The sequence below is a fragment of the Anomaloglossus baeobatrachus genome, assembly GCF_048569485.1.
Source record: "Anomaloglossus baeobatrachus isolate aAnoBae1 chromosome 5 unlocalized genomic scaffold, aAnoBae1.hap1 SUPER_5_unloc_22, whole genome shotgun sequence".
Lineage (NCBI taxonomy): Eukaryota > Metazoa > Chordata > Amphibia > Anura > Aromobatidae > Anomaloglossus > Anomaloglossus baeobatrachus.
The window spans coordinates 1,131,719-1,158,655 of NW_027441798.1; the positions used below are offsets into that span (position 1 = coordinate 1,131,719).

Sequence of the window (26,937 nt, forward strand, 5' to 3'; positions counted from 1 at the left end):
GATAGGAGTCTCATCATGATACGCCAAGGTGATTTCTAGAGGAAAGAGTAGAGAAGAGAAAAAGGCATATTAGTGATTTCATACGGGTGCTGAATAATCATTGTATCTACATTGCTTCAAGCAGCGGGAAAACAAAGCCATTAGCAACTTGAACACTACATAAGCAACTAGTAAACAGAGTAACACTTGGAACACTGATAGTCTGTTGTAACAGCCTCCCCATTGAAACACTTTGTTTATTGGGACTGGTATGGCTAAGTATGGCATGGAAGAGGCTGTCACAAGTGTGTGTGTACATATCAAGCAGTCTGTGATCTCAAGTTTTTTCAGCTAACACTTCATGATGGGTCTCAAATGAATTCTGCCGTGGTGTAGAAGGCCCCAAAAAGGGAGTACACATAGAAATACTTATCAGCAGTATTAGGCCTTCTTGCAGTGGCTGGCATGGACCCATGTCGATCTCCCCTCAAGTTTGACGGAGGTTGGAGTGGTCAGCTGGACAGTCAAAGGCCCTTCGAATCGTGGCTCAAGGGTCTTTTTCACGTGCTTCTTTAGGTAGACCCGGTCACCAGGCTTTAGGGAGTGGGTTCCTGGAACAGCATCAGGATCAGGTAGAGAAGAGTAGACCCTTTGGTGGGTTTCAGTTAGTCTCTTCTGCAGGGAAACAACATAAGACGTTAGGCTATCACATTGCAGGTGTAACTCCTGCGGGAAGTAGCATCCTAATCTGGGTGCACTACCAAAGAGTATTTCAAATGGTGAGAGCCTGTGCTTTCCCTGCGGGGTAGTCCTTATAGAGTAAAGAGCTATGGGGAGACATTCTGTCCATGGTCTACCAGTCTCCTCCACTGCCTTGGCTAGTTTGAGCTTTAGAGTCCCATTTAACCTTTCCACTTTCCCTGATGACTGTGGGTGGTAAGGCGTGTGTAAGGCTGACTGAATGCCTAACAGGGCACAGGTGTTCTGGAAAACTTGTCCAGTGAAATGAGTACCTCGGTCTGACTCTATGACTTCAGGGAGTCCAAACCGGGGTACCAGCTCACAGGCCAATTTCTTTGCTGTAATACGGGCCGTGGCTGAGCTGACAGGGTAGGCCTCTGGCCATCCTGAGAAGAGGTCTACACAGACAAGTACAAACTCGTAGATGCCATGTCTTGGCAACTGTATATAGTCTATTTGTACTCTTTGGAATGGGGCAAACGTCTTTGGCATGTGTCTTTGCGGGGTTTTAGTTAGCTGGCCTGGATTGTGTTGTTGACAGATGTGACAATCCTTTATTCTCTGGGAGGCGTATTGTCTGAAGCCGGGGGCTACCCAATATGGTTGCATCTGGTTCATGATTGAGTTTGTGCTTCCATGTGTGGGGTAGTGGAGTACTTGGAAAATGGCAGGGAACCAACTGCGTGGCAGGACGGGAAGTCCGTTTAGGCGCCAAATCCCCTCCACCTTTTCTGCCCCCTTGGCCCGCCATCCGGCCTTTTCTTCCTCAGAGGCGTTTTCTTGTGTCTCAAAGAGGTTCTGCATTTCTTCCTCCGTCGTTGACACTGTTTCCGTCTCCTTCAAAGGGAGTAAGGCTGCTTGTTTTGCTGTTTGGTCGGCCAAGCGATTTCCCCTTGCCTCGGGTGTTTGAGCCTTGGTGTGGGCAGCAACCTTTATGATTGCTAGCTGTTTTGGTATCAAGGCTACTTCCATTAGTTTCTTCACTGAGGCTCCATGCCTGATGGGATTTCCTGTTGCTGTGAGGAATCCTCTAGTCTGCCAGATAGTGCCAAAATCGTGCACAATGCCGTGTGCATAGGCTGAGTCCGTGTAGATGTTCGCTGTTCGTTCTTCCAGAAACTCAATTGCCCAAATGAGGGCAAGAAGTTCTGCTTCTTGAGCAGATATGCGTGGAGGTAGCGGTTGTTTGGCTAGGACTGCATATAGAGTCACTACTGCAAATCCGGTGTGGAACTTGCCTGCTTCATCAGCGTATCTGCTACCATCCACAAAAAGTTCAAAGTCTGGATTTGTAAGCGGTGTTGTCTGAATATTGTGCAGGGGCTTTGCCTCATGTTCAATGAGTTCCTGACAATCATGATCAAATGGTGCGCTGGTACATTTGTCACTCTCTTCTGTCCTCTCTTCTGTCACTCTCTTCTGTCCCCCCTTCTAAACTTGTAAAGATCAGCAGATCAGCAAGGTTTAGACTTGTAACTCGAGCAAATGAGATGTTTGGGGGGTAGCAACAGCGTGCACTGGAGTCTGACTTGTCTTGCCATGGAGAGATGTTTCAACTGCACTTGATTGAGAACAGCATAAATGTCATGGCTGGTAAGGATGGTAGTCGGGAAATCTAGTGAGATCTCAGATGCTTTCTGCAGTATGTTTGAAACTGCTGTAACAGCACGGACACAGGTTGGTGCTGCTTTGGTGACGTTGTCGAGTTGAGAGGAGTAGTACCCGATTATGTGATGTTTGTCCGTCTTCTGGGTGAGTACTCCTACGGCAAATCCTTGAAGCTCTGCTACGAACAGATTAAAGGTGAGATCATAGTTTGGTAGTGCCAGAGCAGGTGCATCAATCACTAGTTCCTTGAGCTTTTGAAAGTTTTATCAAGCTTCTTCTGTAAGGGAAAAAGGAACATTCTTTGTGCAATCATACAGCGGTTGCATGAGTAGTGACGCACTGGGAATCCACCGTCTGCATTTATCTCTGCTTGCTTTGCATCCTACTTCTGCCAGAAAGGTAAGCATTCCTCTTCACTAGGGCAGCACAGTAGTAAATCATCCACGTACTGGTAGATGTACTGCGAGAGGTAGCGGGAGGAGGGATTGTCTCAGCTGCGGTGGCGTAATTCCAGGCTTGACTAAAACCTTTACTGTGGGCACGGGTAGTGTGCCGAGGTCAGTTTTTGATGTGGACCAGAGTTTTGCAGGAACTTGTAGAAGTATTGGATCCGTGTTTACTTCATGTGTAACTTCAGATTCTGGTTGATCTTCTATCATCTGGAGAGTGCACAGGATTTCTTCTGGGATATCTTCTGGAATTTGCAGGATAGCAGATCCATCTTCATTGTAGACAATCTGAGCTTGCAGTCTTGACAGTAGATCTTCTCCCACTAGAGCATCTCCACCCAGGGGTGACACTAAAAATTTAGACACGAACATGTGTGGTCCCAGTTTCACCTTCAGTGGATGTGTTATTGGGATTATCTGGGCTTGTCCATCAAATCCGGATACTACTGTAGCTTCAGAGGAGATGGATCCTTCAGGCACCAGATTCTTGGGGAGTACGGAGCGAGAGGCTCCTGAGTCCACTAAAGCTCTTATTTCCTTGTTGCCAATGTGAAGGGGGACATGTATAAATGGACCTCTGGCATCCCTATCCCGTGCTGCCGCAAGTCAGGCAGTCTTCTCCTCCTGACTCTCGGGTCGGTTTTGAGTGTCCCTCTTCTTCTTTCTACAGTCTCTGATCACATGTCCTTTGATTCCACAATAGTAGCAGGTCGGTGCCTTCTTTCTTGTACCTTCTGGCTGGCCATCCACTGCTGCTATGACAACTTTCTTGTTGCTCCTTTTATCCTTTGCGTCGGTTTCTAAGCCACTTGCTTTGTTGACTAGAAGATCTATGTCTTCCATGTTCCTCCATTCTGGGCAGCACGCTTTCAATCTTTCTGCCAGAGGTGCATGTATTCCATCCATGAAGGATCTTACCATCAGGCGGCGTATTGCACCCGCTTGTAAGTCCAGCCCTTCATCTGCGAATAACTGCATCAATCTGTAGTAAAATGAGCTGACATTCTCCACAGGACCTTGATGCACTGGTCCCATTGTGCCCTTAGTTCTTTGCTCCTGGGCGCAGAAGAGATTGAGTCTTATCATGAAGTCTTGGCCCGATTCCACATTACGGGTATCGTCCGGAGCATGTCCTGTCAGGTGGGCAGTGAGTTTGGCATACAGTTCGGGAGACATTTTAACTCTACACAAACCTTCCATGTCCAACCAAGTGCTTCTGTAGGAGACCTGTATTTGGTTCAGGTAACGTGAAAAACTGACTGGGTTTCTAGTTGGATCTGGAGCATTTTGCAGAAAAGCCATCTGCTCGGCTGGAGTCCAGGGTACGTAGTCTTCATATGTACGGGGAACTGCATCTCTAGGAGCATCTGGGTTTTGTGGATTAACAGGTGGTCTTATCAGGACTCTTCTTTCCACTACGGGATAAAGAGGCACTGGTGCTGTGGCTTGTAGCTTGTGCTGTGGAGCTCCACAGGCTAGGCATTTTTCACTCCAGTCCGGATTTTGTTGGCTACAGTTTGTGCAGGTCCATTCCGGGGATCCTGCTATTTTTGGAGTCGTTCCAGGAGTAGCTGACAGGTACGGAGGAGGCTGGTGATCCTTATTAGCTTGCTTCCCAGCTTCTTCCCATGTGTCTGATTCTTCATGGTATATCCAACCTTGATCGTGGGCTGTTTTTGCCATGTCAGAAAGAGTTCTGATCAGTTTAGTCCATGATTTATCTGCTATCACTCCTGCTCTAGTAGCTGTTATTGTATTCCATTTGTTGGGGTCCAATTGATCCTTTCCCTTCAATCCAAATGTCTTGAAAACTTCCTTGGACTGACTGGCTGTCCTCTTGCCATGATAACACGTAATGAGATGTTGCAGGGTGCATCCAGCTCTTCTGTCTTTTGATATTCCTTGTCCCATTCTTCGTCTATCTTCTTCAGCTTTTAGACCCTTGAACGTCCTTTGGACTAAACCTACCTATCCTGGAGATACTCAGAGACTAACTCCTTTTGTATTCCTACCTAAGGTGAGGTCTAGAACCACCTTTCCTGGAAGTACCCAGAGACTGACTCTTAATCTGTATTCCTACTGAAAGGTGGTGTCCTAACTGTTCAGAGGGGGCTGAGAATGTTGAATGGCGCTGGGTTGCCCTTCTTGTACCACAGGTACACTCTATATCCGATGGCAATGGCAAACAGGGCTATTCCCACTAACACTAGGGCAGTGAATATCACATCCATTGAACAGAGCAGGTACACTATTCCCTTTCAACACTCACTGATGTATGGAATCTATGACAACCAACAAGAACAACAGCACAGAAGTAAAGCGCAGGAGAGCAGACACGCGACACACGGAGAGGCAGAGAAACACAGAGAAACGAACAAGCAAACAACCAAACAAGGCACAGAAAACATCAGCTGGCAAGGCTCTCTCAGAGTTCAGTAGAAACCCGCCAATAACCCAGTATCTACTCACAGTGCACCTTTTGCGCGTTGAGGAAGGAACTGAACAGAGATGGGGAGCATAAAGAGAAGAATAAGGTTCAACTCTTACCTGGCCAGGTGTTTCTGGTCCCCACGTCTGGTCACCTCCTCCTCGGCTTGGCAAGACAGTCCACTGCGTCCTGGGATTACAAACACGGGTCCCTGCTTTTCGGGCGCCAGATAATGTTAGGTTGACCTAACGGTCACAGCTGTTGCCAGCGATGTCCGAATGCAGAGAGGGTACCGGTGACCCCCCTCTGCCCTCCCTTTAGCCTTCAATGAAAACAGGCAGACACCGTTATACACGTAAAGGCTAGGAGACGTGCGGCTCCCAAAAAGAAACTGTATTATTTTGTTTACATTACAAGGTTATACAGATTTGATTAGGGCGTAACTATGCAGCATACATATTCATTAAAGGCGTGAATTACATATTCCCAGCAAGAGAAATTAACATAATGACTTATGCTCCCATAATAAACTGTTGCGTTCTTATTCCCATAACAAGATGTTTGTCAGTCATTTCTAAGTCAAAACATTCTGTGTCCTTGAAGTTGGTCTCACAGTTTATTACGCAAATAAGTCTGGTTTGGTCTTGCCAGGGAGAATGAATTTCTATTATTTTTCTAAGTCAGTGGAAAAGGTTAACTCTTTCCTCACAGGTCCGAGGGCAGAAAGTGGCTGAGGACCGAGGGCAGAAAGTGGCCGAGGACCGAGGGCGGAAAGGGGCTGAGGACCGAGGACGGAAAGGGGCCGAGGACCGAGGACGGAAAGGGGCCGAGGACTGAGGGAGGAAAGGGGCCGAGGACCGAGGGTGGAAAGGGGCCGAGAACCGAGGGTGGAAAGGGGCCGAGAACCGAGGATGGAAAGGGGCCGAGAACCGAGGGTTGAAAGGGGCCGAGGACCGAGGGTGGAATGGGACCGAGGGCGGAAAGGGGCAGAGGAACGAGGGCGGAAAGGGGTCGAGGACCGGCGGCGGAAAGGGGCCGAGGACCGAGGGTGGAAAGGGGCCGAGGACCGAGGGTGGAATGGGACCGAGGGCGGAAAGGGGCAGAGGAACGAGGGCGGAAAGGGGCCGAGGACCGAGGGCGGAAAGGGGCCGAGGACCGAGGGCGGAAAGGGGCCGAGGACCGAGGGTGGAAAGGGGCCGAGGACCGAGGGTGGAAAGGGGCCAGAAAGGGGCCGAGGGCAGAAAGGGGCCGAGGACTGAGGGCAGAAAGGGGCCGAGGACTGAGGGCAGAAAGGGGCCGAGGACTGAGGGCAGAAAGGGGCCGAGGACTGAGGGCAGAAAGGGGCCGAGGACTGAGGGCAGAAAGGGGCCGAGGACTGAGGGAAGAAAGGGGCCGAGGACTGAGGGCAGAAAGGGGCCGAGGACCGAGGGTGGAAAGGGGCCGAGGACCGAGGGTGGAAAGGGGCCGAGGACCGAGGGTGGAATGGGACCGAGGGCGGAAAGGGGCAGAGGAACGAGGGCGGAAAGGGGTCGAGGACCGGGGGCGGAAAGGGGCCGAGGACCGAGGGCGGAAAGGGGCCGAGGACCGAGGGTGGAAAGGGGCCGAGGACCGAGGGTGGAAAGGGGCCAGAAAGGGGCCGAGGGCAGAAAGGGGCCGAGGACTGAGGGCAGAAAGGGGCCGAGGACTGAGGGCAGAAAGGGGCCGAGGACTGAGGGCAGAAAGGGGCCGAGGACTGAGGGCAGAAAGGGGCCGAGGACTGAGGGAAGAAAGGGGCCGAGGACTGAGGGCAGAAAGGGGCCGAGGACTGAGGGCAGAAAGGGGCCGAGGACTGAGGGCAGAAAGGGGCCGAGGACTGAGGGAAGAAAGGGGCCGAGGACTGAGGGCAGAAAGGGGCCGAGGACTGAGGGCAGAAAGGGGCCGAGGACTGAGGGAAGAAAGGGGCCGAGGACTGAGGGCAGAAAGGGGCCGAGGACTGAGGGCAGACGGGTTTCCTCACTTCCGGCCTCTCATAGTTGGGGCGATTGTATCTATCAGAGGAAAAGGAACAAAAACCTCACGATTCATAGAAATCAGCGAAAGAAAAACTCCAAGAAAGTCTCAGAGCTGAAGGGGTTAATGCTGCCTGAGCCCAGTAATGGGGAATCTCCACACACCTCCACCTGCAGAGCCGCACACTAGATATATGGCTGCTAGTGATGTGTCCTTCGCGGAGCCGATTCTTTGAGCCTGCTCTTTGAAGTGAACCATATGAGCGGAATCATCAAAGTGAAGGAGCCATAAAGAGCGCTTTTTCTTTTTTTTTTTTCTCTGCTTCAGGGGGAAGCAGGAGATATGGAGAAGAGTAAAGTAAATACAAGCTCTGGGCAGGAGCTGACACTTAAAGCTGTACACACATAGTGGTTCTTCCTTATTAAGCTGGGTTTACACACTGCAACATCGCAAAGGACATCGCTGTAACGTCACCGGTTTTGTGACGTAACAGCGACCTCCCTAAGTCTCTGCTAAGTCTCTGGTGAGCTGTCAAACAGGCAAACCTGGCCAACAACGCAACAGCGATCCGGACCTGCAGAGCGACCTAGCTGGTTGTTGGGGACGTTGATAAGCAGCCTTTTGAAAGGGAAGTTGCTAACAAAGTCGCTGCAAAGTCTTTCACACACTGAAACTTCATGCTGCACAGCGGGAAACAAAGGACCTAGGAATGGTCCTGAACGATTTGTAACGATTACAACTTCACAGCAGGGGCCGGGTCGCTGATAGGTTTCACACACTGCAACATCGCAAACAACATCGCTATTGCGTCACAAAACCGGTGACGTTACAGCGATGTCGTTTGAGATGTTGCAGTGTGTAAACCCAGCTTTAGTTCAGTGGGCACAATTGAGTACCAGGGAATGATGTGCTAGGGTTAAGTTTTCTGACCTCGACTGGCACATATGGTAATGTGTAGGAGGAGAGGGGCTCAGCTTGTTTGCTGATAGCAATGATCATCTTCTCTAGGTATTAGCCAGGGTTCAGGACCACTACAGTAAAGACCTGACCAGTTGTTGGGTAAGTAATAGCATTTTAGACCAAACATATGTAAAGAAGTGTATACAGCTTCAATCATTGTATAGAGTTAGTAATAGAAGTCAGCACTTATTGTCCAGTGTGTGCACAGAACAGATGACCCCTGACATGTTCATTTAACCCTGTAAGGTTTTCTTTTTGGCATAAAAAAAGAGAAAATCATTGATAATAAGCCATGTCTCCATTCCTTCAATGTTTAGTAGAAGCTGCTGTGTGTGTGTGTGTGTGTGTGTGTGTGTGTGTGTGTGTGTGTGTGTGTGTGTGTGTGTGTGAGTGTCTGTGTGTGTGTCTGTGCATGTGTGTGTGAGAGTGTCTGTGCATGTGTGTGTGTGTGTGTGTGTGTGTGTGAGTGTCTGTGTGTGTGTCTGTGCATGTGTGTGTGTGTGTGTGTGAGAGTGTCTGTGCATGTGTGTGTGTGTGTGTGTGTGTGTGTCTGTGCATGTGTGCATGTGTGTGTCTGTGCATGTATGTGTGTGTGTGTGTTATTTTTTTTTTGTGACCACAATTGACATTTTTTTACTAGTTTGGTGACTACATACAACATATTCATTAGCCTCTATATGCATGTGTCTGTGGCGTTGTGGTGTCACAATTCTCGCAGTTAAGACTTTTTGTCTATTTCTGTTAACAAATCCTGGTATTTTTAGATGTAAATAGATCTGACATCTGCACACAACCTCTATACATTTGTTTTATGTGCAATACTACCTCAATGACATTTATTGTCACTGTTAAAAAAGTTGGTATGTAACTGGTGTTGCATTGCCATATTGTGTTCCACTTGCTGGGATTTGTAGTGCTGTGCACCACCAGCAGAAGTTGGACCCATGCTATGTTAGCATTTAAACATTTCTGTTCCAGGTTGTGTTGAAATAAACTGATCTTGCTATTCAGTATCCTATGCTTCCATATTTTGGTGTGCGTACAGTATGTGTGTACAATGTGTGTATGTATGTGTGTCCTTTGTGTTCAGTATGTACAGTGTGTGTGTGTTGCACATATAGTGACAGGCAGCACAGTAATTGCAACTCGCCTTTATTTTCAGGAATTATAATCTTTTGTAGGAGCGACACATGTCAGAGCACTGACTAATGTAGAAAGGACATGTACAAAAAACACCACATAAAAGAGGAGCGAGGGCCCTGTCCAGAAGAGCTGACAATCTGAGGAAACGGAAACAATAATGCTAAACACTGTTTTTACTGCTTCACTAGATACATACAAGGGTGTAGAATGAGGTTCCCAATGTACAGGGGAGGTTCTGTATCATCACAAGGTGTAGCAGAGGGTTTTTTTTTAAAAAAAGAGCCGTTTTTTGAGCCGAAAGAGCCGATTCTTTTTGGTGAGCCGAGCCGAATGAGCCGGCTCATCAAAAAGAGCCGGACTGCCCATCACTAATGGCTGCTCTGTGCTTCCAGGACCTGTGATGATGTCACATGGAGGGGAGGAGTCAGGGTCACATGATCAGCTCCTCAGTGTAGTCCTATATTGGCGTGCACACACTGGATGAGGTGCGGTGTCAGTGGATGGTTATAGTTAACCCCTGTTGCGTATGTATGTGACCCCTGTTGCGTATGTATGTGACCCCTTCACACTCTTATTTCAATCTTTGCTAAATTAAATTCCTTATTGATAAGTTCAGGTGAGGAGAAGATTTGTTGAGCGACTTTAAAATAAAGACGTTTGGATCTGATCGGTCTTGAACACAAGTCGCTGAAAATGTGTGTATGACGTATATGGAGCAGAGCCGCATGTGTACGATGAGTACGGAGCAGTGCTATGTGTGTACGATGTCTACGTAGCGGAGCTGTGTATATAGTGGAGCTGTGGGTGCATGATGTGTATGTAGCAGAGCCGTTTGTTTATGATGTGTATGTAGTGGAGCCATGGGTGCATGATGTGTATGTAGTGGATACCCCCTTTTACCACTTTATTAATCCCCAAAACACCTGTGCAGGTCCAACATAATCCACACGAGGTCCCACGACGATTCAAGCTCTGCTACATGTAAAGTCACAGCGTGTGATCATGCCACATGACTATCCGCTATGAGGTTCATGCAGAGACTGATCAGCGATCAGTGGTGTCGTCACTTAGGTTAGCCGCGGCCACAGCTGGAGATTCCCACGGTCCTCCACTTGTAACCGCAGGTAACTTGACTTCAGGTGTCTTCTGTGACCTCATCTGAATTCATTCACCGCTCATCACTCGACTCACTCAGTCTGTGCCTGACCATCACAGTGTACGTAGGAAATACTGTGGATAGAAGAGCAGAATAGGGTCTTACAAGGTAAGGTAACAGATAAGCCAAGGTAATTTACAATCAGAACTAGAGATGAGCGAACCGGCCGTAGTTCGACTCGAGTTCGGTTCGTCGAACGGAGGTCTCGTTCGAGTTCGGTTCGGCGAACGTTCGACAAACCGAACTCGAACCGCATAGGAAACAATGGCAGGCAATCACAAACACATAAAAACACCTAGAAAACACCCTCAAAGGTGTCCAAAAGGTGACAAACAACTCACAACACAACACAAACACATGGGAAAGTGACAAGGACAAATACTCATGCAAAAACTAAATAGCTGGACGAGGAGAAAGAGGAGGAGACACAGATATAGGCATGGCATGCCCTTCTAAAATCATGTAAAACACCGCAAGGTGACTCCAAGTCTCCACACACACCCACCCCTTCAGTGGCAGCAGTTGTGCCCCAGTTGTACACTTCACAGCTAGATTTGCATTAAGCACATTCAAAAATACGCGATCCTTAACCGTCCCCAGGATGACACCGGGGTAGGTAGCAAAGTCTTTGCTGAACCATGACTTGTTCATCTTGACTCCTTTTAAAAAACACAGCAAGCAAGGGTTACTCCAAGCGGAGTCTCACATTTTTCCAAAAATTGGGCCACACACACACCCACCCCTTCAGTGGCAGCAGTTGTACCCCAGTTGTACACTTCACAGCTAGATTTGCATCAAGCACATTCAAAAATACGCCATACTTAACCGTCCCCAGGATGACACCGGGGTAGGTAGCTAAGTCTTTCCAGATCCCAGCGCTGTGCATCTTGGATCATTTTTAAAAACAATGTAAGCAAGGGTTACTCCAAGTGGAGTCTCCCTTTTTTCCAAAAATTGGGCCACACAGACACCCCATCAGTGGCAGCAGTTGTGCCTCAGTTGTACATTTCACAGGTAGATTTGCATCAAGCACATTCTAAAATACGCCATACTTAACCGTCCCCAGGATGACACCGGGGTAGGTAGCAACATCTTTCCAGATCCCAGCGCTGTGCATCTTGGATCATTTTTAAAAACAATGTAAGCAAGGGTTACTCAAAGCGGAGTCTAACTTTTTTCCAAAAATTGGGCCACACAGACACCCCATCAGTGGCAGCACTTGTGCCCCAGTTGAACACTTCACAGCTAGATCTGCATCAAGTACATTCAAAAATACGCCATACTTAACCGTTCCCAGGATGACCCCGGGGTAGGTAGCAAAGTCTTTGCTGAACCATGACTTGTTCATCTTGGCTCCTTTTAAAAAACACAGCAAGCAAGGGTTACTCCAAGCGGAGTCTCCCTTTTTTTCCAAAAATTGGGCCCCACACACACTCACCCCTTCAGTGGCAGCAGTTGTGCCCTAGTTGTACATTTCACAGGTAGATTTGCATCAAGCACATTCAAAAATACGCCATACTTAACCGTACCCAGGATGACACCGGGGTAGGCAGCAAAGTCTTTCCTGATCCCAGCTCTGTTCATCTTGGATCATTTTTAAAAACAATGTAAGCAAGGGTTACTCCAAGTGGAGTCTCCCTTTTTTCCAAAAATTGGGCCACACAGACACCCCATCAGTGGCAGCACTTGTGCCCTAGTTGCAAACAGGATGTTTTGATTTGCATCAAGCACATTCCAAATCAACAAGCATTTACTCTCCCCAGGATGACACAGGGGTAGTAAATTCCTTCTGGATCCATGACTTGTTCATTTTGATGAACGTTAGTCTGTCCACATTGTCACTGGACAGACGCGTGCGCTTATCTGTCAGCACACACCCAGCAGCACTGAAGACACGTTCAGAGACAACGCTGGCAGCTGGACATGACAAAATCTCCAAGGCGTAAGTTGAGAGCTCTGGCCATTTTTCAAGATTTGAAGCCTAAAATGAGCAAGGCTCCATTTGCAAAGTCATGGCATCGATGTTCATTTTGAGATACTCCTGTATCATCCTCTCCAGCCATTGACTATGTGTCAGACTTGTTGTCTCTGGTGGCCTTGCAAAGGACGGTCTAAAAAAATTATGAAAAGATTCCATAAAATTGCTGTTACCAGCACCAGATACGGTGCTACTGGTACGGGTAGACTGTTGAAGATGACGAGACCGTCCCATGTTTGTCAAGTTACAACTGGGAGATTCACTCCGTGCACCTGCACAGTTGTTTGGTGGAAAAGCCGAGCTAAGATCGAGTAACAGCTTCTGCTGATACTCCTGCATACGTGCGTCCCTTTCTATGGCTGGAATTATGTCACAAAATTTGGACTTGTACCGGGGATCTAATAGTGTGGCAAGCCAGTAGTCATCATCACTTCTAATTTTGACAATACGAGGGTCATGTTGGAGGTAGTGCAGCAAGAAGGCGCTCATGTGTCTTGCGCAGCCATGCGGACCAAATCCACGCTGTGTTTGTGGCATAGAGGTGCTAACCGTTCTTTCTTCCTCTGACATCTCCCCCCAACCTCTTTCAACTGAAATTTGACCAAGGTCTCCCTCATCTGCTGAGTCTTCCATGTCCATGGACAGTTCGTCCTCCATTTCTTCATGTTCTCCTGCACCTTCCTCAACATTTCGCCTGCTACCATGCGCCCTTGTTGATCCCTGTCCCCCATGGTCCCATGCCTGCCGCGTTGCTGATGATGAACGTCTGGACCTTGGTGATGTTGTTGTCCCTTGCGCATATGAATCCTCCTGTAGTTCCTCCCCTTCCTGTTGTCCCACCCCCTGAGTCCGAATAGTGTTTAGCGTGTGCTCCAGCATGTAAATGACTGGAATTGTCATGCTGATAATGGCATTGTCAGCGCTAAACATATTCGTCGCCATGTCGAAACTGTGCAGAAGGGTGCATAGGTCCTTGATCTGAGACCACTCCATCAGGGTGATCTGTCCAACCTCTGCATCTCGTTGGCCAAGGCTATACGTCATGACGTATTGCACCAGGGCTCGGCGGTGCTGCCACAGTCGCTGTAACATGTGGAGAGTTGAATTCCAGCGTGTCGCCACATCGCATTTCAGGCGATGAACCGGCAGGCCGAAAGACTTCTGGAGCGATGCAAGTCGCTCAGCTGCGGCGGTTGAACGGCGGAAGTGAGCAGACAGTTTTCGTGCCCTGGTCAGAAGGCCATCTAGGCCGGGATAGTGTGTTAAAAATTGCTGGACAACAAGGTTCAACACGTGAGCCATACAAGGCACGTGTGTCACCTTGCCCAGGCGAAGGGCCGCACCCAGGTTTGCAGCATCGTCGCACACGGCCTTACCAGGCTGCAGGTTGAGTGGAGACAACCATTTATTAAACTCAGTCTCCAGAGCTGCCCACAACTCAGTCGCTGTGTGACTCCTATTTTCAAGACATGTCAAGCTAAAGACCGCCTGATGCCGTTGCGCTCTGCTGCCAGCATAGTAATGAGGGGTGCGTGATTCCTCCTGCGCAGTGAGAACGCTGGTGGCCTGACCAGGCAGGCTTGGGGTGGAGGTGGAGGACCCAGATGAGGTGGAGGAGGCAGAAGCAGTGGCGGAACTTGGACAGACAGAGGATTGACACACAAGTCATGGGGACGGCAAGACTTGTGCAGCAGACCCTTCACCATCTATCACCATAGTTACCCAGTGCCCAGTCAGCGACATGTAACGTCCCTGTCCATGCTTACTGGTCCAAGTATCGGTGGTGAAATGCACCCATTCACACACAGAGTTTCTCAAGGAAGCGGTGATGTTGTGTGTGACATGCTGGTGTAGCGCGGGCACACCTTTCTTAGAGAAGTAGTGGCAACTGGGCATCTGGTACTGGGGCACAGCGACAGACATAAGGTCTCTAAAATCCTGTGTGTCCACCAGGCGGAAAGGCAGCATTTCGGTAGCCAAGAGCTTACAGAGGGATAAAGTCAACCTCTTAGCTTTTTCATTGGTCACAGGAAATGGCCTTTTACTTGTCCACATCTGAGGGACAGAGATCTGGCTGCTGTGTGTAGACGGTGTTGAGTAGGGTGTCCCTGGAAAAATGCAGCTTTGTGAGGAAAGTGCAGGCGTAGACATGATGTTGCCTTCATCCAACGTTGCTGCTATCGATGTCAGAGAGAGCTGTACACACGTACTTGTTTCCCCTTCCAAACCAATGACGACCTACCAAGCAAACTGCCTGTTGCGGTTACAGTGGTGTAAGTTGTGGGTGGAAAACCAGGTGTGACAGCTGTCCCCACAGTCCTAGAAGATGAAGAGCGCCCAGATGCACTGGAAGGGGCAGGCGGTGGATGGTTCGCTCCGCTAGGCCGCATTGCAGCACGGTGAGCTTCCCACTGGGACATATGATATTTATTCATGTGACGATTCATGGAAGAAGTTGTCTAACTGCTGAGGTTTTGCCCTCTACTAACAGAATCACGACAAATTTTACAGATCACATAATTTGGGCGATCTTTTGCTATGTCAAAAAAGGACCAGGCTAGGCAAGGCTTAGAGGGCATGCAACCTGCTGAGCCCCCCCGACTAGTGCTCAGAGGCAGAGTGGTGGCTGAGGATGCAGTTGTAGACGTGCTACCAGTGCTCCGACTCTGTCCAGGAAGGCACAAGGTAACTTCGTCGTCGGTTGCATCCTCCTCCACCGCCTCTGTTGACCTCCTCGAGTGCCTGACTGTGGGTTGACAGTAGGTGGGATCTAGAACTTCCTCATCAATTGTTGTGTTTGCACTCCCCTCACCCTCAGACCGAGCCTCTTCTTGCCCTGACCGAATATTTAAGTTATCATCCCAATCTGGTATCTGCGTCTCATCATCATCAGTATGTTCCTCATTGTCTATAACAACAGGTGTTACAGTTTGTGAAAAAGGGTCAACATTATGCTCAGAAACTTGGTCCTCACGGCCTGAATCAGAGTCACAAAGGTTCTGGGCATCACTGCAGACCATTTCCTGGTCTGTACTCACTGTAGCTTGGGAGCAGACTTCTGATTCCCAGGCTATAGTGTGACTGAACAGCTCTGCAGACTCAGCCATCTCAGTTCCACCATACTGTGCAGGGCGGATGGAGACTTCAGAGCTGGGAGAATGCAAGTGTGATTGGGCTGACAACTCAGAGGACTCGTGTTTTTTGGATGCGGTAGTTGAGGTGGCGGAGAGGGCACTTGTTGGACCACTTGAGATCCATTCAAGCATTTTCCTTTTTTGGCCATCATCTACCTTTGTTCCACTTGTTCGTGTCCGTAAAAAAGTGAGCACATCGGATTGTCCACGGTAAGTAGTAGACATCTTACTTTTGCTGGAAGATGGTCTATCTTCAGCAGATGTTAATGGAGCTTTGCCACCTTCCCCACGGACAAACCCTTTTTTTCCTTTTCCAACACGCCTCTTCCCCTTTCCACCAGCATCTGTCATTTTGCCACTCATTTTGATTGCGACAAGATTGTGCACTTAAAATGTGGTAGTAAAAATTGAGAGGTGGTGTAGATTGCAGCGGTGGTCTAGCTTTATTAACAGCAGAATAAACAACAATAATTATCCCTGACAATGCAACTACGGCCCTTAAACTGGCAGCATAGTTTGCTAGTATAATGGCTTAGTAACAATGAGTTTGAGTGTGCAATGCAGAGGTGCTGCAAATAGCTTTGCACTAGTGGGACAATACAGAAGTCTAACAGCCACGTTTAGGATGCCATTAAGTTTCCTCAATGTTTGCTAGTATAATGGCTTAGTAAGAATGAGTTTGAGTGTGCAATGCAAGCAGACGTGCTGCAAATATCTTTGCACTAGTGGGACAATACAGAAGTCCAACAGCCACGTTTAGGATGCCACTAAGTTTCCTCAGTGTTTGCTAGTATAATGGCTTAGTAACAAATGAGCTTGAGTGTGCAATGCAGGCAGACGTGCTGAAAATATCTTTGCACTAGTGGGACAATACAGAAGTCCAACAGTCACGATTAGGATGCCACTAAGTTTCCTCAGTGTTTGCTAGTATAATGGCTTAGTAACAATGAGTTTGAGTGTGCAATGCAGGCAGACGTGCTGCAAATATCTTTGCACTAGTGGGACAATACAGAAGTCCAACAGTCACGATTAGGATGCCACTAAGTTTCCTCAGTGTTTGCTAGTATAATGGCTTAGTAACAATGAGTTTGAGTGTGCAATGCAGGCAGATGTGCTGCAAATATCTTTGCACTAGTGGGACAATACAGAAGTCCAACAGCCACGTTTAGGATGCCACTAAGTTTCTTCAGTGTTTGCTAGTATAATGGCTTAGTAACAATGAGTTTGAGTGTGCAATGCAGGCAGACGTGCTGCAAATATCTTTGCACTAGTGGGACAATACAGAAGTCCAACAGCCACGTTTAGGATGCCACTAAGTTTCCTCAGTGTTTGCTAGTATAATGGCTTAGTAACAATGAGTTTGAGTGTGCAAAGGGCAGGAGGGTACAGTGGCAGGGTTGTGGGTCTGGGTAGAAATGGAATGGAAGCCTCCCTTTCTATCCCTCCTAATGGGGAAATGCAGCGAGGAAATCCCTGATCTTAGCTACACAGACGCTCTTATCTGTAGCTGTTAAAATCTGTTTTCACGGCCCTGACTGTCACCTATGGCTCTGACCCTGCCGGTATTAGCCCTTAGAAGGGCTGAAAGAAACTTCTATCCCTATTCTGTATAGCGCTGTGTATAGAGCGTACACAGCAGTATCGGAGACAGGAGCTACGCCAGCGGTGACTGACACCAAGACGCAGAAGGCAGATAATGGCGTACTGGAGGAAAATGTCCGTTTTTATAATGCAGGGACATGTGACATGGACATCCTATCACACATGCCGTTGCTTCTCTGGCTAAAAGTCCACTTAGCTGTGTGTGTGTCTGGGATTGGCTGACATGCTGGCCCGCCCCACTACACGCGCGCGCATAGGGAAGGAAGACAAGAAAAAAAAAAAAATGGCCATTATCCCAGCAGCAGTGATCTGAATGCGCTGTTCCCGCACACTATACACTGAAATTTCATAATAGTGTGAGTCACAGAGTGACTTACACTATTACAGCGGAAAGCCAGCTAGTAATTAGCTTGTCTTTTTGCTGCTAGAACCGTTCTCGAACGTATCTAGAACTATCGAGCTTTAGCAAAAAGCTCGAGTTCTAGTTCGATCTAGAACAGCCCCCAAAATTACTCGAGCCGCGAACTGGAGAACCACGAACCGTGCTCAACTCTACTCAGAACTGCTGCTTTTGAATCCAGTAATTCCCATGATTTCATGCCAAATTTCATTACCACATACAGTAATGACAGTGTTTTTATTAGAAAATTTTGGAAAAACATTGGAACATGTTATTAAAAGATCCTATTTTAAAAGATGTTATGCCTACTCATCTGGGTAACACTTTTAGAAGGGCCCTTACCCTGAGAAATATTGTAGCCCCCAGCAGGTTGAGAAGTTCCATGGGTATGGCGTGCCCACGGGGTCTTGGGGATTACTCGTCACCGGGTCGGTATTGGTTTTGGATGTCACAGCGGCCGTGCCCGGTTCCATGACCCCAGTGGTGTCAATAATAGTGGAGATGGGGTGTGGAGTTTGTATTTGTGACGACATCTGTGGTATGCGGCCAAGTATTAGCCGCCGCTGCGGGAGGTCTTCTCTGGTGCGGAGGATCATGCAGCTCGGATGGTACAGCTCTCCACAGGCAGAGCTTAGGAGGATGTTGGGAGTAGTAATTGCCTATGGCGCAGGGGTGTGATGATGGGAGCGCCGGCAGTGATGGGACGGCACAGAGGTTGCAGTCAAAGTTCTTTACTCACTGAGATTACACCGCCTTTGCAGTGCCGTGCTCTGTTGTTATGGTCTCAAGCCAATCCAGGATAGTTAGGAAGTCAAGGCGGGTGTTTCCTTCTGTGTGTCCTTTCCAGTGGTCTTCCCTCCACCCCAACTTATGGACTGTGGAATGGGTCACGGGTGGTTGCTGCACTCCTCGTGAACCCTGGGATTCCCCTTCTACCTAAGAACCCGGGTCGAGCCTCCAGCTCTGGACTGTGGGCCCCTTTCTATTCTGTCTTCTTTTCCTGATGTCTCTGTCTGATGCCTCCTCGACCCCCTTCCTAGGTGTCAACCTGGCACTAACTGACTTTTGTGTGAGATGGCTCCTAACTTCACCTGAAGGTGACCTGCCTCCTGGGTTGCTGAACTAGTGGGTAGGAGGTCCCATACCTGTGATGGCCACCCCCGGCACCTACCCTGGCCTAGTCCCAGTGAAAGAGCTCCCGTGTTATGTGTTAGATGTGTTATGGTGGTTTACCGGTGATGACCTCCTCAGTATCCAAGAGGAATACTGCACCCCAGATGAGGGCCATCTCAGATGTCAGTCTTATTTTATTGTATACCTGAGAGAATGCGAGTGTAATAAACAGTATGTGGGCAGGACCTCTCAGACACTCCACAACAGACTTCATTCCCACAGGCAGAATATTAAAACTGTTTTTTTACTACACAGACTCTCTAGGCATTGTACGGTAGTTCATAATAAAAATATGGCTTTAAGGGTGACCCCATTGAACAGATCCCTCCTAATACCCCTAATAGAGTGGAGGTGTTAAGTACAAAAGAAACATTCTAGATATACAAATGAAATACTTTGAAGCCTATAGGTGTAAATGAGATGACAGATCTGTGTTATTAATATTATTTTATCAATATATTTTTATTCAATTTAATAGATTTCTTGGTTTTATTTTATTTATTTATATTATGATAATTTTATATTATCTTAATTCAGGTCCCGACTTTTAAAATTTTTTCATTTTCATAATGTTTATATTTATACATTTATATAACTATACATTGTATATGATTGATGTTAATGATTCTTGTTTCTAATTGAGGGATGGGGTGCGTGATTATGGGGTCCTGTTTGTGGTTATTCCGGCACTGTCCTTCGCACTGTAGTCATGCGGGAGGGCTTCTCGTTTGAAGCTTGTGAACTTTCCGTAATCTGCGCAGACGCAGTGAGGTAATTCCCACGGTCTGAACTCTTTTAACCGCCACGCATGTGCGGTGTGGTTCTCTCCCACGGACCTCAACTCCTGTTACCCCTCACGCATGCGCACTCATGCTTTGCTCTGGCACTCACTTTCTGAACCTTCACAGCTAGAATCCCTATACTAAGGAATAAAAATATATATTGCACAACAACACTCCCCACAAATAACTAATATTATATAATTCAATTAAAATTCATTGTTTCAACATTCCTTTTGTTTTTAAAACTGAAGAAATGTTCATCAATTACATTCTTCCATGGATTTTTCTTCATTGCTTCCTGAGCGGCGTCATTTGCACAACATTAAAACCCGCAGGAGGACCACGACCTCCATGGCTTCTAACTGGGTCTGTTTAGGGCCCTTATACAAAAAAAATGTTAGTTTTCACACATATTGCTTTTTTTGCTTATATTAACTCCTAGTACATTAACCTCATATGTACGATTGCCGCACGCGATCTCTGCACACACACACTGTATATTATGTCTGCACTACTATATGAAAGCTCTAAACACTTCTTACCCATAAGGACTTTCCTGCTCGCGGTCTCTGAACATTCGCACTGCATATCAACTTTTGCACAACCCGTCACTATACACACGCAATTTTTTATTTTTCTTCAGTTTTCTCCTTTTTCCCTTTGATAAATAATACACGATTGTGAGATTCAAAGTTTTTCATTATTTTTATTTATTTTTTTTCTATCTCTGTAATATCATCATCAATTTATTTTTTCAATAGACCCCCCCATTTTTTAACACAATAAATACCATGACCTTTCTTCTCTTCCCATTGTTTATCATGATCCCCTATATAGGGCTGTGGATAGAGCCTCCAGCCGGTGCATTACTACGATCCCCAGTAAATCCCACAGTTCTAGACTCTCAGCATTCTGTTATATTTCTAAGAAATATTTTTGCATTATTCTTTTTCTCTTTTTCTCTTTTTGCTTTTTGTTTTATAATTTCTATATTGTTGCGATATTTGTTACTTCCAGGACTTTTAAATCATCTTTTAATACATTATGCTTTAAATCTTGTTGCCGCTTATTTGATAAGTCGATTGTCCCGCCAGTATTTGAAATACAGTGGCCGATCCTCTGACGTATCTGTATGTATATATATAGGTTCTTTTCTCTGTAGTAGACTGTTGATTTTTCCTTGATGTCCTGATGAAGGAGACAGAGTTCTCTGAAACGCACCAACCTGAATAAAAGCATAAAGAGATGAAATAATCAACATCTAATTTTCTGGTGATAGCGCGGCATACACCTGATCTCTCCCCCGTTACGTCTGAATTCGCTTTCCATGGCTGCGCTGCCCTGTTTAAAGTAGCCACCTTTTGCTTTGATTACTTCTTTCCATACTCTTGGCATTCTCTTGATGAGCTTCAAGAGGTAGTCACCGGAAATGGTTTTCCAACAATTTTGAAGGAGTTCCCAGAGATGCTTAGCATTTGTTGGCCCTTTTGCCTTCACTCTGCGGTCCAGCTCACCCCAAACCATTTTGATTGGGTTCAGGTCTGGTGACTGTGGAGACCATGTCATCTGGCGTAGCACCCCATCACTCTCCTTCTTAGTCAAATAGCCCTTACACAGCCTGGAGGGATGTTTGGGGTCATTTTCCTGTTAAAAAAATAAATGATGGTCCAGCTAAACGCAAACCGGATGGAATAGCATGCCGCTGCAAAATGCTGTGGTAGCCATGCTGGTTCAGTATGCCTTCAATTTTGAATAAATCCACAGCAGTGTCACCAGCAAAATAACCCCCACACCTCCTCCTCCATGCTTCACGGTGGGAACCAGGCATGTAGAGTCCATCCGTTCACATTTTCTGCGTCGCACAAAGACATAGTGGTTGGATCAAAAGATCACAAATTTGGACTCATCAGACCAAAGCACAGATTTTCACTGGTCTAATGTCCATTCCTTGTGTTCTTTAGGCCAAACAAGTCTCTTCTGCTTGTGGCCTGTCCTTAGCAGTGGTTTCCTAGCAGCTATTTTACCATGAAGGCTGCTGCACAAAGTCTCCTTTTAACAGTTGTTCTAGAGATGTGTCTGCTACTAGAACTCTGTGTGGCATTGACCTGGTCTCTAATCTGAGCTGCTGTTAACCTGCGATTTCTGAGGCTGGTGACTCGGATAAACTTATCCTCTGCAGCAGAGGTGACTCTTGGTCTTCCTTTCCTGGGGCGGTCCTCATGTGAGCCAGTTTCTTTGTAGCGTTTGATGGTTTTTGCCACTGCACTTGGGGACACTTTCAAAGTTTTCCCAATTTTTTTGACTGACTGACCTTCATTTCTTAAAGTAATGATGGCCACTTGTTTTTCTTGACTTAGCTGCTTTTTTCTTGCCATAATACAAATTCTAACAGTCTATTCAGTAGGACTATCAGCTGTGTATCCACCAGACTTCTGCACAACACAACTGATGGTCCCAACCCCATTTATAAGGCAAGAAATCCCACTTATTAAACCTGAGAGGGCACACCTGTGAAGTGAAAAAAAAACCCATTTCCGGTGACTACCTCTTGAAGTTCATCAAGAGAATGCCAAGAGTGTGCAAAGCAGTAATCAAAGCAAAAGGTGGCTACTTTGAAGAACCTAGAATATAAGACATATTTTCAGTTGTTTCACACTTTTTTCTTAAGTATTTCATTCCACATGTGTTAATTCATAGTTTTGATGCCTTCAATGTGAATCTACAATTTTCAGAGTCATGAAAATAAAGAAAACTCTTTGAATGAGAAGGTGTGTCCAAACTTTGGTCTGTACTGTATGTCATACACACATTTCAGCGACTTGTGATCGAGACTGATCAGGTCCAAATGTTTTTCTTCTAAAGTCCCTTCTCCTCACCTGAACTTATCAATAAAGAATTCAATTTAGCAAAGATTGAAATGAATTTGAAAGGGTCACATACATACGCAACAGGGGTCACATACATACGCAACAGTGGTTTACTATACCCGTCCACTGACACCGCGCCTCATCCAATGTGTGCCCGACAATATAGGACTACACTGAGGAGCTGATCATGTGACCCCAGACTCCTCCCCTCCATGTGACATCATCACAGGTCCTGTAGGCACAGAGCAGCCATATATCTAGTGTGCGGCTCTGCAGGTGGAGGTATGTGGAGATTCCCCATTACCTGGGCAGGCAGCATTAACCCCTTCAGCTCTGAGACTTTCTTGGAGTCTTTCTCTCGCTGATTTCTATGAATCGGGAGGTTTTTATTCCTTTTCTTCTGATAGATACAAACACCCCAACTATGAGAGGCCGGAAGTGAGGAAACCCGTCTGCCCTCAGTCCTCGGCCCCTTTCTGCCCTCAGTCCTCGGCCCCTTTCTGCCCTCAGTCCTCGGCCCCTTTCTGCCCTCAGTCCTCGGCCCCTTTCTGCCCTCAGTCCATGGCCCCTTTCTGCCCTCAGTCCTCGTCCCCTTTCTGCCCTCAGTCCTCGGCCCCTTTCTGCCCTCAGTCCTCGGCCCCTTTCTTCCCTCAGTCCATGGCTCCTTTCTGCCCTCAGTCCTCGGCCCCTTTCTGCCCTCAGTCCTCGGCCCCTTTCTGCCCTCAGTCCATGGCCCCTTTCTGCCCTCAGTCCATGGTCCCTTTCTGCCCTCAGTCCTCGGCCACTTTCTGCCCTCAGTCCTTGGCTCCTTTCTGCCCTCGGTCCTCGGCCCCTTTCTGTCCCCATTCAGTTTAATGTTACCCAGAATGTTCTCATTATATGTTCCCCCTTATTCTCTCCAGTAATTGTATTATTCCAGCGGATTCTTTATGATGTTACATCGTCATCTTCTCCCCATTCAGGTCCCTACAATATCGGATCCTCTCAGTGGAGATCTTCTATAGAAGAGAATTCTCCTGATTGCCCCGTGAAGGATGGATATGGACAGGGACAAGATGGCGGAGAGGCTATTACACCTCACCCTAGAGATCCTCTTCCGGCTTACTGGAGAGGTGAGAGATTCTGATGACGTCACATTACATCATTCTTATCTATGGGAATAACAGATGGACAGAACTGGAGAGGTGAGGACTCTGGAAATGTCTGGAGTGAGATTTATTACTGTGTCTCTCCATAACCAGGATTACACAGTAGTGAAGAAGACCTCTAGTGAGCGCTGTCAGGCCCCTGTGTCTGAGGGATGGGGAAGACCCCTGAGCCCAATCACGGGGCCTCCACCTCAGCCCCCGATACATGAGGACATCAATGACCAGAAGATCCTAGAACTCACCTACAAGATGATTGAGCTGCTGACTGGAGAGGTGACACTGCTGGGAATGCTGGGACATTATACAGTAACGCTATGAAGAGATTGGGGGGTGACGGTATCATTGTATGTGTCAGGTTCCTATAAGGTGTCAGGACGTCACCGTCTATTTCTCCATGGAGGAGTGGGAGTATTTAGAAGGACACAAAGATCTGTACAAGGACGTCATGATGGAGGATCCCCGGCCCCTCACATCACCAGGTAATAGACAGGACTAAATACACACGGCCTATAATTATCTGTATGTAATGAATGAATTCAGTCCCTGTATGTGTCTCCTCCAGTTCTATCCAGTAAGAGGACAACACCAGAGAGATGTCCCCGTCCTCTTCTCCCACAGGACTGTAAACAAGAAGATCCCGATGTTCCTCAGGATGTGTCTCCTCCAGTTCTATCCAGTAAGAGATATCTACTCATGTATTTTCTGCACTAATTTTGTTTACATTTTTAGACTTTCTGCTCTGTTTATTTTTCCGCTGTATTTTCTTTGCTTCTGCTTCCTCTGCTGTTTGTTTCTAGTGTCTTCTCTATGTTGTTATGGTGGCAACTCAAAGACCAGCAGAGGGTTCATGAATACCCTGTTTCCCTGAAAATAAGCCCTAGTTACAGTCAGGACCAGCGTCAAGAGAAGTCAAACTGCGCTATTTTTAGGAACCCCAGTCCAGTCTCTTAGGGACCCCATCAGTTGTATTCTATGGTTGATTACTTAAGGACCTTTGATGATGTTAACTTTCAGCAGGAGGGGGGCTGCTCGAGACGCTCGGATCCGGGCGGTTGATGTGGGTCTAGTGGCAGCCGGACCCGGGCGCGCGCAGCAGTCCGTCGTCCGCAAGTGAACAGGGGAGGTTTGTCAGTGACGCCACCCATGTGTTGTGGTGATTGTTGGTGACACCGCCGCTACCTTGGTATGGGCGTGCCCGGGGCTGATGGAGCGGGGCAGCAGGATGGTATCCCCTCCACGGGTAGGGGAGTTGTTGTCCCGGGGCCCAGATGTTGGTGGGATGGAGTGATGGGGCACAGTCTGCGGGGTTGGACCAGATGATACGAGTGTACTCACTGTTTGAATAAAGTCACACAGAGTCCAGATAGTAAACCAACTGCCGGTAGCCTCCGGAGGGGTGTGCTCGGGTCCTGCACACCGGTTCACAAAACAGGGGCCCTTCCTCCTGTACTTTTGGTTTGTGTCTTGTGTGTTGACTAGTCCGCATGAAACTGGGAAGTCTACTCCCTGTGTCTTTTCTGTGGGAGCTGTGGCCTGCGAGAACTGACCCGTGGGATCGTAACAGGCACTTGCAGAAGCCCTATCCCCCTCGTTGGGCTTCCGTCTCGCTCTATCTGGGCTGACGGTAGGACAAGACTTGGAATCTTGTCCCCTGCTGGTTAATTAGAAAGGTGCTTGAAGCTGTCCTCACTCCAGGGTCCAGGTACCCCGACTGAGCACGGCCTCTGGACCGGATTTCTGCTGTCCGTACCGGCGGGCTACAACCCTGCCCCGGTCTATTTAAGGTCTCCCTCGACCGGATCTGCGTCGCATGTGTCCCTGCTCTGCCGTCTGCCACCTAACCTAGTCAGGTTAAGTAGTCCAGTAGTCCGAGGCTCCAACCCCTTAGCACCACTTCACCGTCCTCTCACTTCAACTGTCTAGCACTGTTCTGTGTGTTTCCCTCCCCTGACACCTCAGAACCCCTAGGTAGGCATCACCATCTGCCTGGCCCCGCCCACTGGTGTGTCCCTATTGTCCTGGGGGGTGACTAGGGTTTGATGGCTGGTGTTGGATACCTGTGTGTGGGGTTTTGTGTTGGAAGGCCAAGGAGGAGGGAGTCCTGCACCTGGAAGATGGATGCAGTCCTCTGTGACAACCTGATTTGGTCAGGGCGTCACAATGACTTCAAAGTCATGTGGCATGATGTAACCAAAGGTCTTTTAATTGCAGAAGTCTAAATGAACTGAACAGGACACAGGCTGGCATGCAGGACTGGCATTAGGGGAAAGGGAGAGTAAACTGGGCAATTTCAGAGGGCTCCCATTCTTCTAGTGGCCCCAGTGTTTATATGCCAATTATAGGACTGTTTAAGGACGTTTTTGACACCACGTCATGTGACCAAATGTCTCAATTGCAGGAGTTTTGAGCAGAAGAGCTCTGGTGTGTGTGTGTGTGTGTGTGTGTGTGTGTGTGTGTGTGTGTGTGTGGTGTGTGTGTGTGTCTGTTCATGCCACTTTTAACCAGCTTTGTCAAAATGGCCAGAACAAGGGTGTGATGCCACCGCTTCTCTAATTCGTAACAATTGCGGTGTTCCCTATGCCAGAAATCTCTCTCCAGTCCCTAATGTCATTTTTCAGTGTACATAGCCGGTCTTGATGAATTGGAGCCCAAATGTTTATCTGCACAGACAGCAAGACCCTGCTACCTGCTTTGGTTACAAAGCCTAAGAATAGGTCATCAACATTACAGTCCTGGACATCCCCGTTAAATTTCCACCATCTGTCTTTAACTATTTTATTTTCGTCTTGGAAAAAAACCTCTTTAAAATTGTCTATGTTATGGATCAATGTCACAGAGATCTTTGCAGGTTATTCCACTGTCAAGGCGGTGTCAGGATCTGTGGAAACTACACTCTGCCTGCTAACTTCTCTGATGTCTGTGAGCAGTGCAGGGAGACACAGGCATCAAAGCACAGATTTAGGCAGGCTAGCAAGAGTTAACCTCTGCTGGGTTCCTAGTTAGTGTATTTGATCAAATGCTGCGGGAAGCCAGTATCATTCTCTCCCCTCCTGTATAAGCTGGCTTGGCTATTCCATTAATGCAATCTATAGGTTATCTATTCTGGTCTGGTGAGGTGTTGTGATCCAGACTTACGGGTGGTTGTTGTGCATTATTACTGTGAACTGTTGTGGTGTTTGTGGAGCCCTGGACTAGCCAGGTCGTCACAGGTAAGACACAAACACCCCCCCACCCCCAGACAGTAACACTAGTCAGACACAAAATCCTTGTTGCCTCCCTCCAGGGGCTGATGTCCACACCAGGTGGGGTGGAGCCAGGCGGTTGGCCCCACCCACTGAGGAGTTCACAGTCCTGGAGGCAGGAACAGTGGTCAAATAGAGTTTGGAGTTGAAAGTGAGAG

The 26,937-nt window shown here is 47.7% G+C and overlaps 2 protein-coding genes across 2 annotated transcripts in view; both read left to right on the top strand.

Annotated features, from left to right (window-relative positions):
* LOC142259013 (uncharacterized) overlaps nt 1-26,937 on the top strand; it is a 90,180-nt gene that overhangs the window by 57,329 nt on the left and 5,914 nt on the right. The window lies entirely within an intron of this gene.
* LOC142259019 (zinc finger protein 667-like) lies at nt 23,642-26,466 on the top strand. Its single transcript, XM_075331556.1, has 2 exons — nt 23,642-24,016; nt 24,100-26,466. The coding sequence occupies exons 1-2, from the start codon at nt 23,884-23,886 to the stop codon at nt 24,246-24,248; spliced, it is 282 nt and encodes a 93-aa protein (XP_075187671.1). The 5' UTR covers nt 23,642-23,883; the 3' UTR covers nt 24,249-26,466.

Excerpts from the sequence above, each read along its gene's own strand:
- LOC142259019 (XM_075331556.1), top strand. The coding sequence starts at position 23,884 with ATGTGTCAGGTTCCTATAAGGTGTCAGGACGTCACCGTCTATTTCTCC. Across the intron at positions 24,017-24,099 it reads CCGGCCCCTCACATCACCAG|TTCTATCCAGTAAGAGGACA; the intron begins GTAATAGACAGG and ends TGTCTCCTCCAG.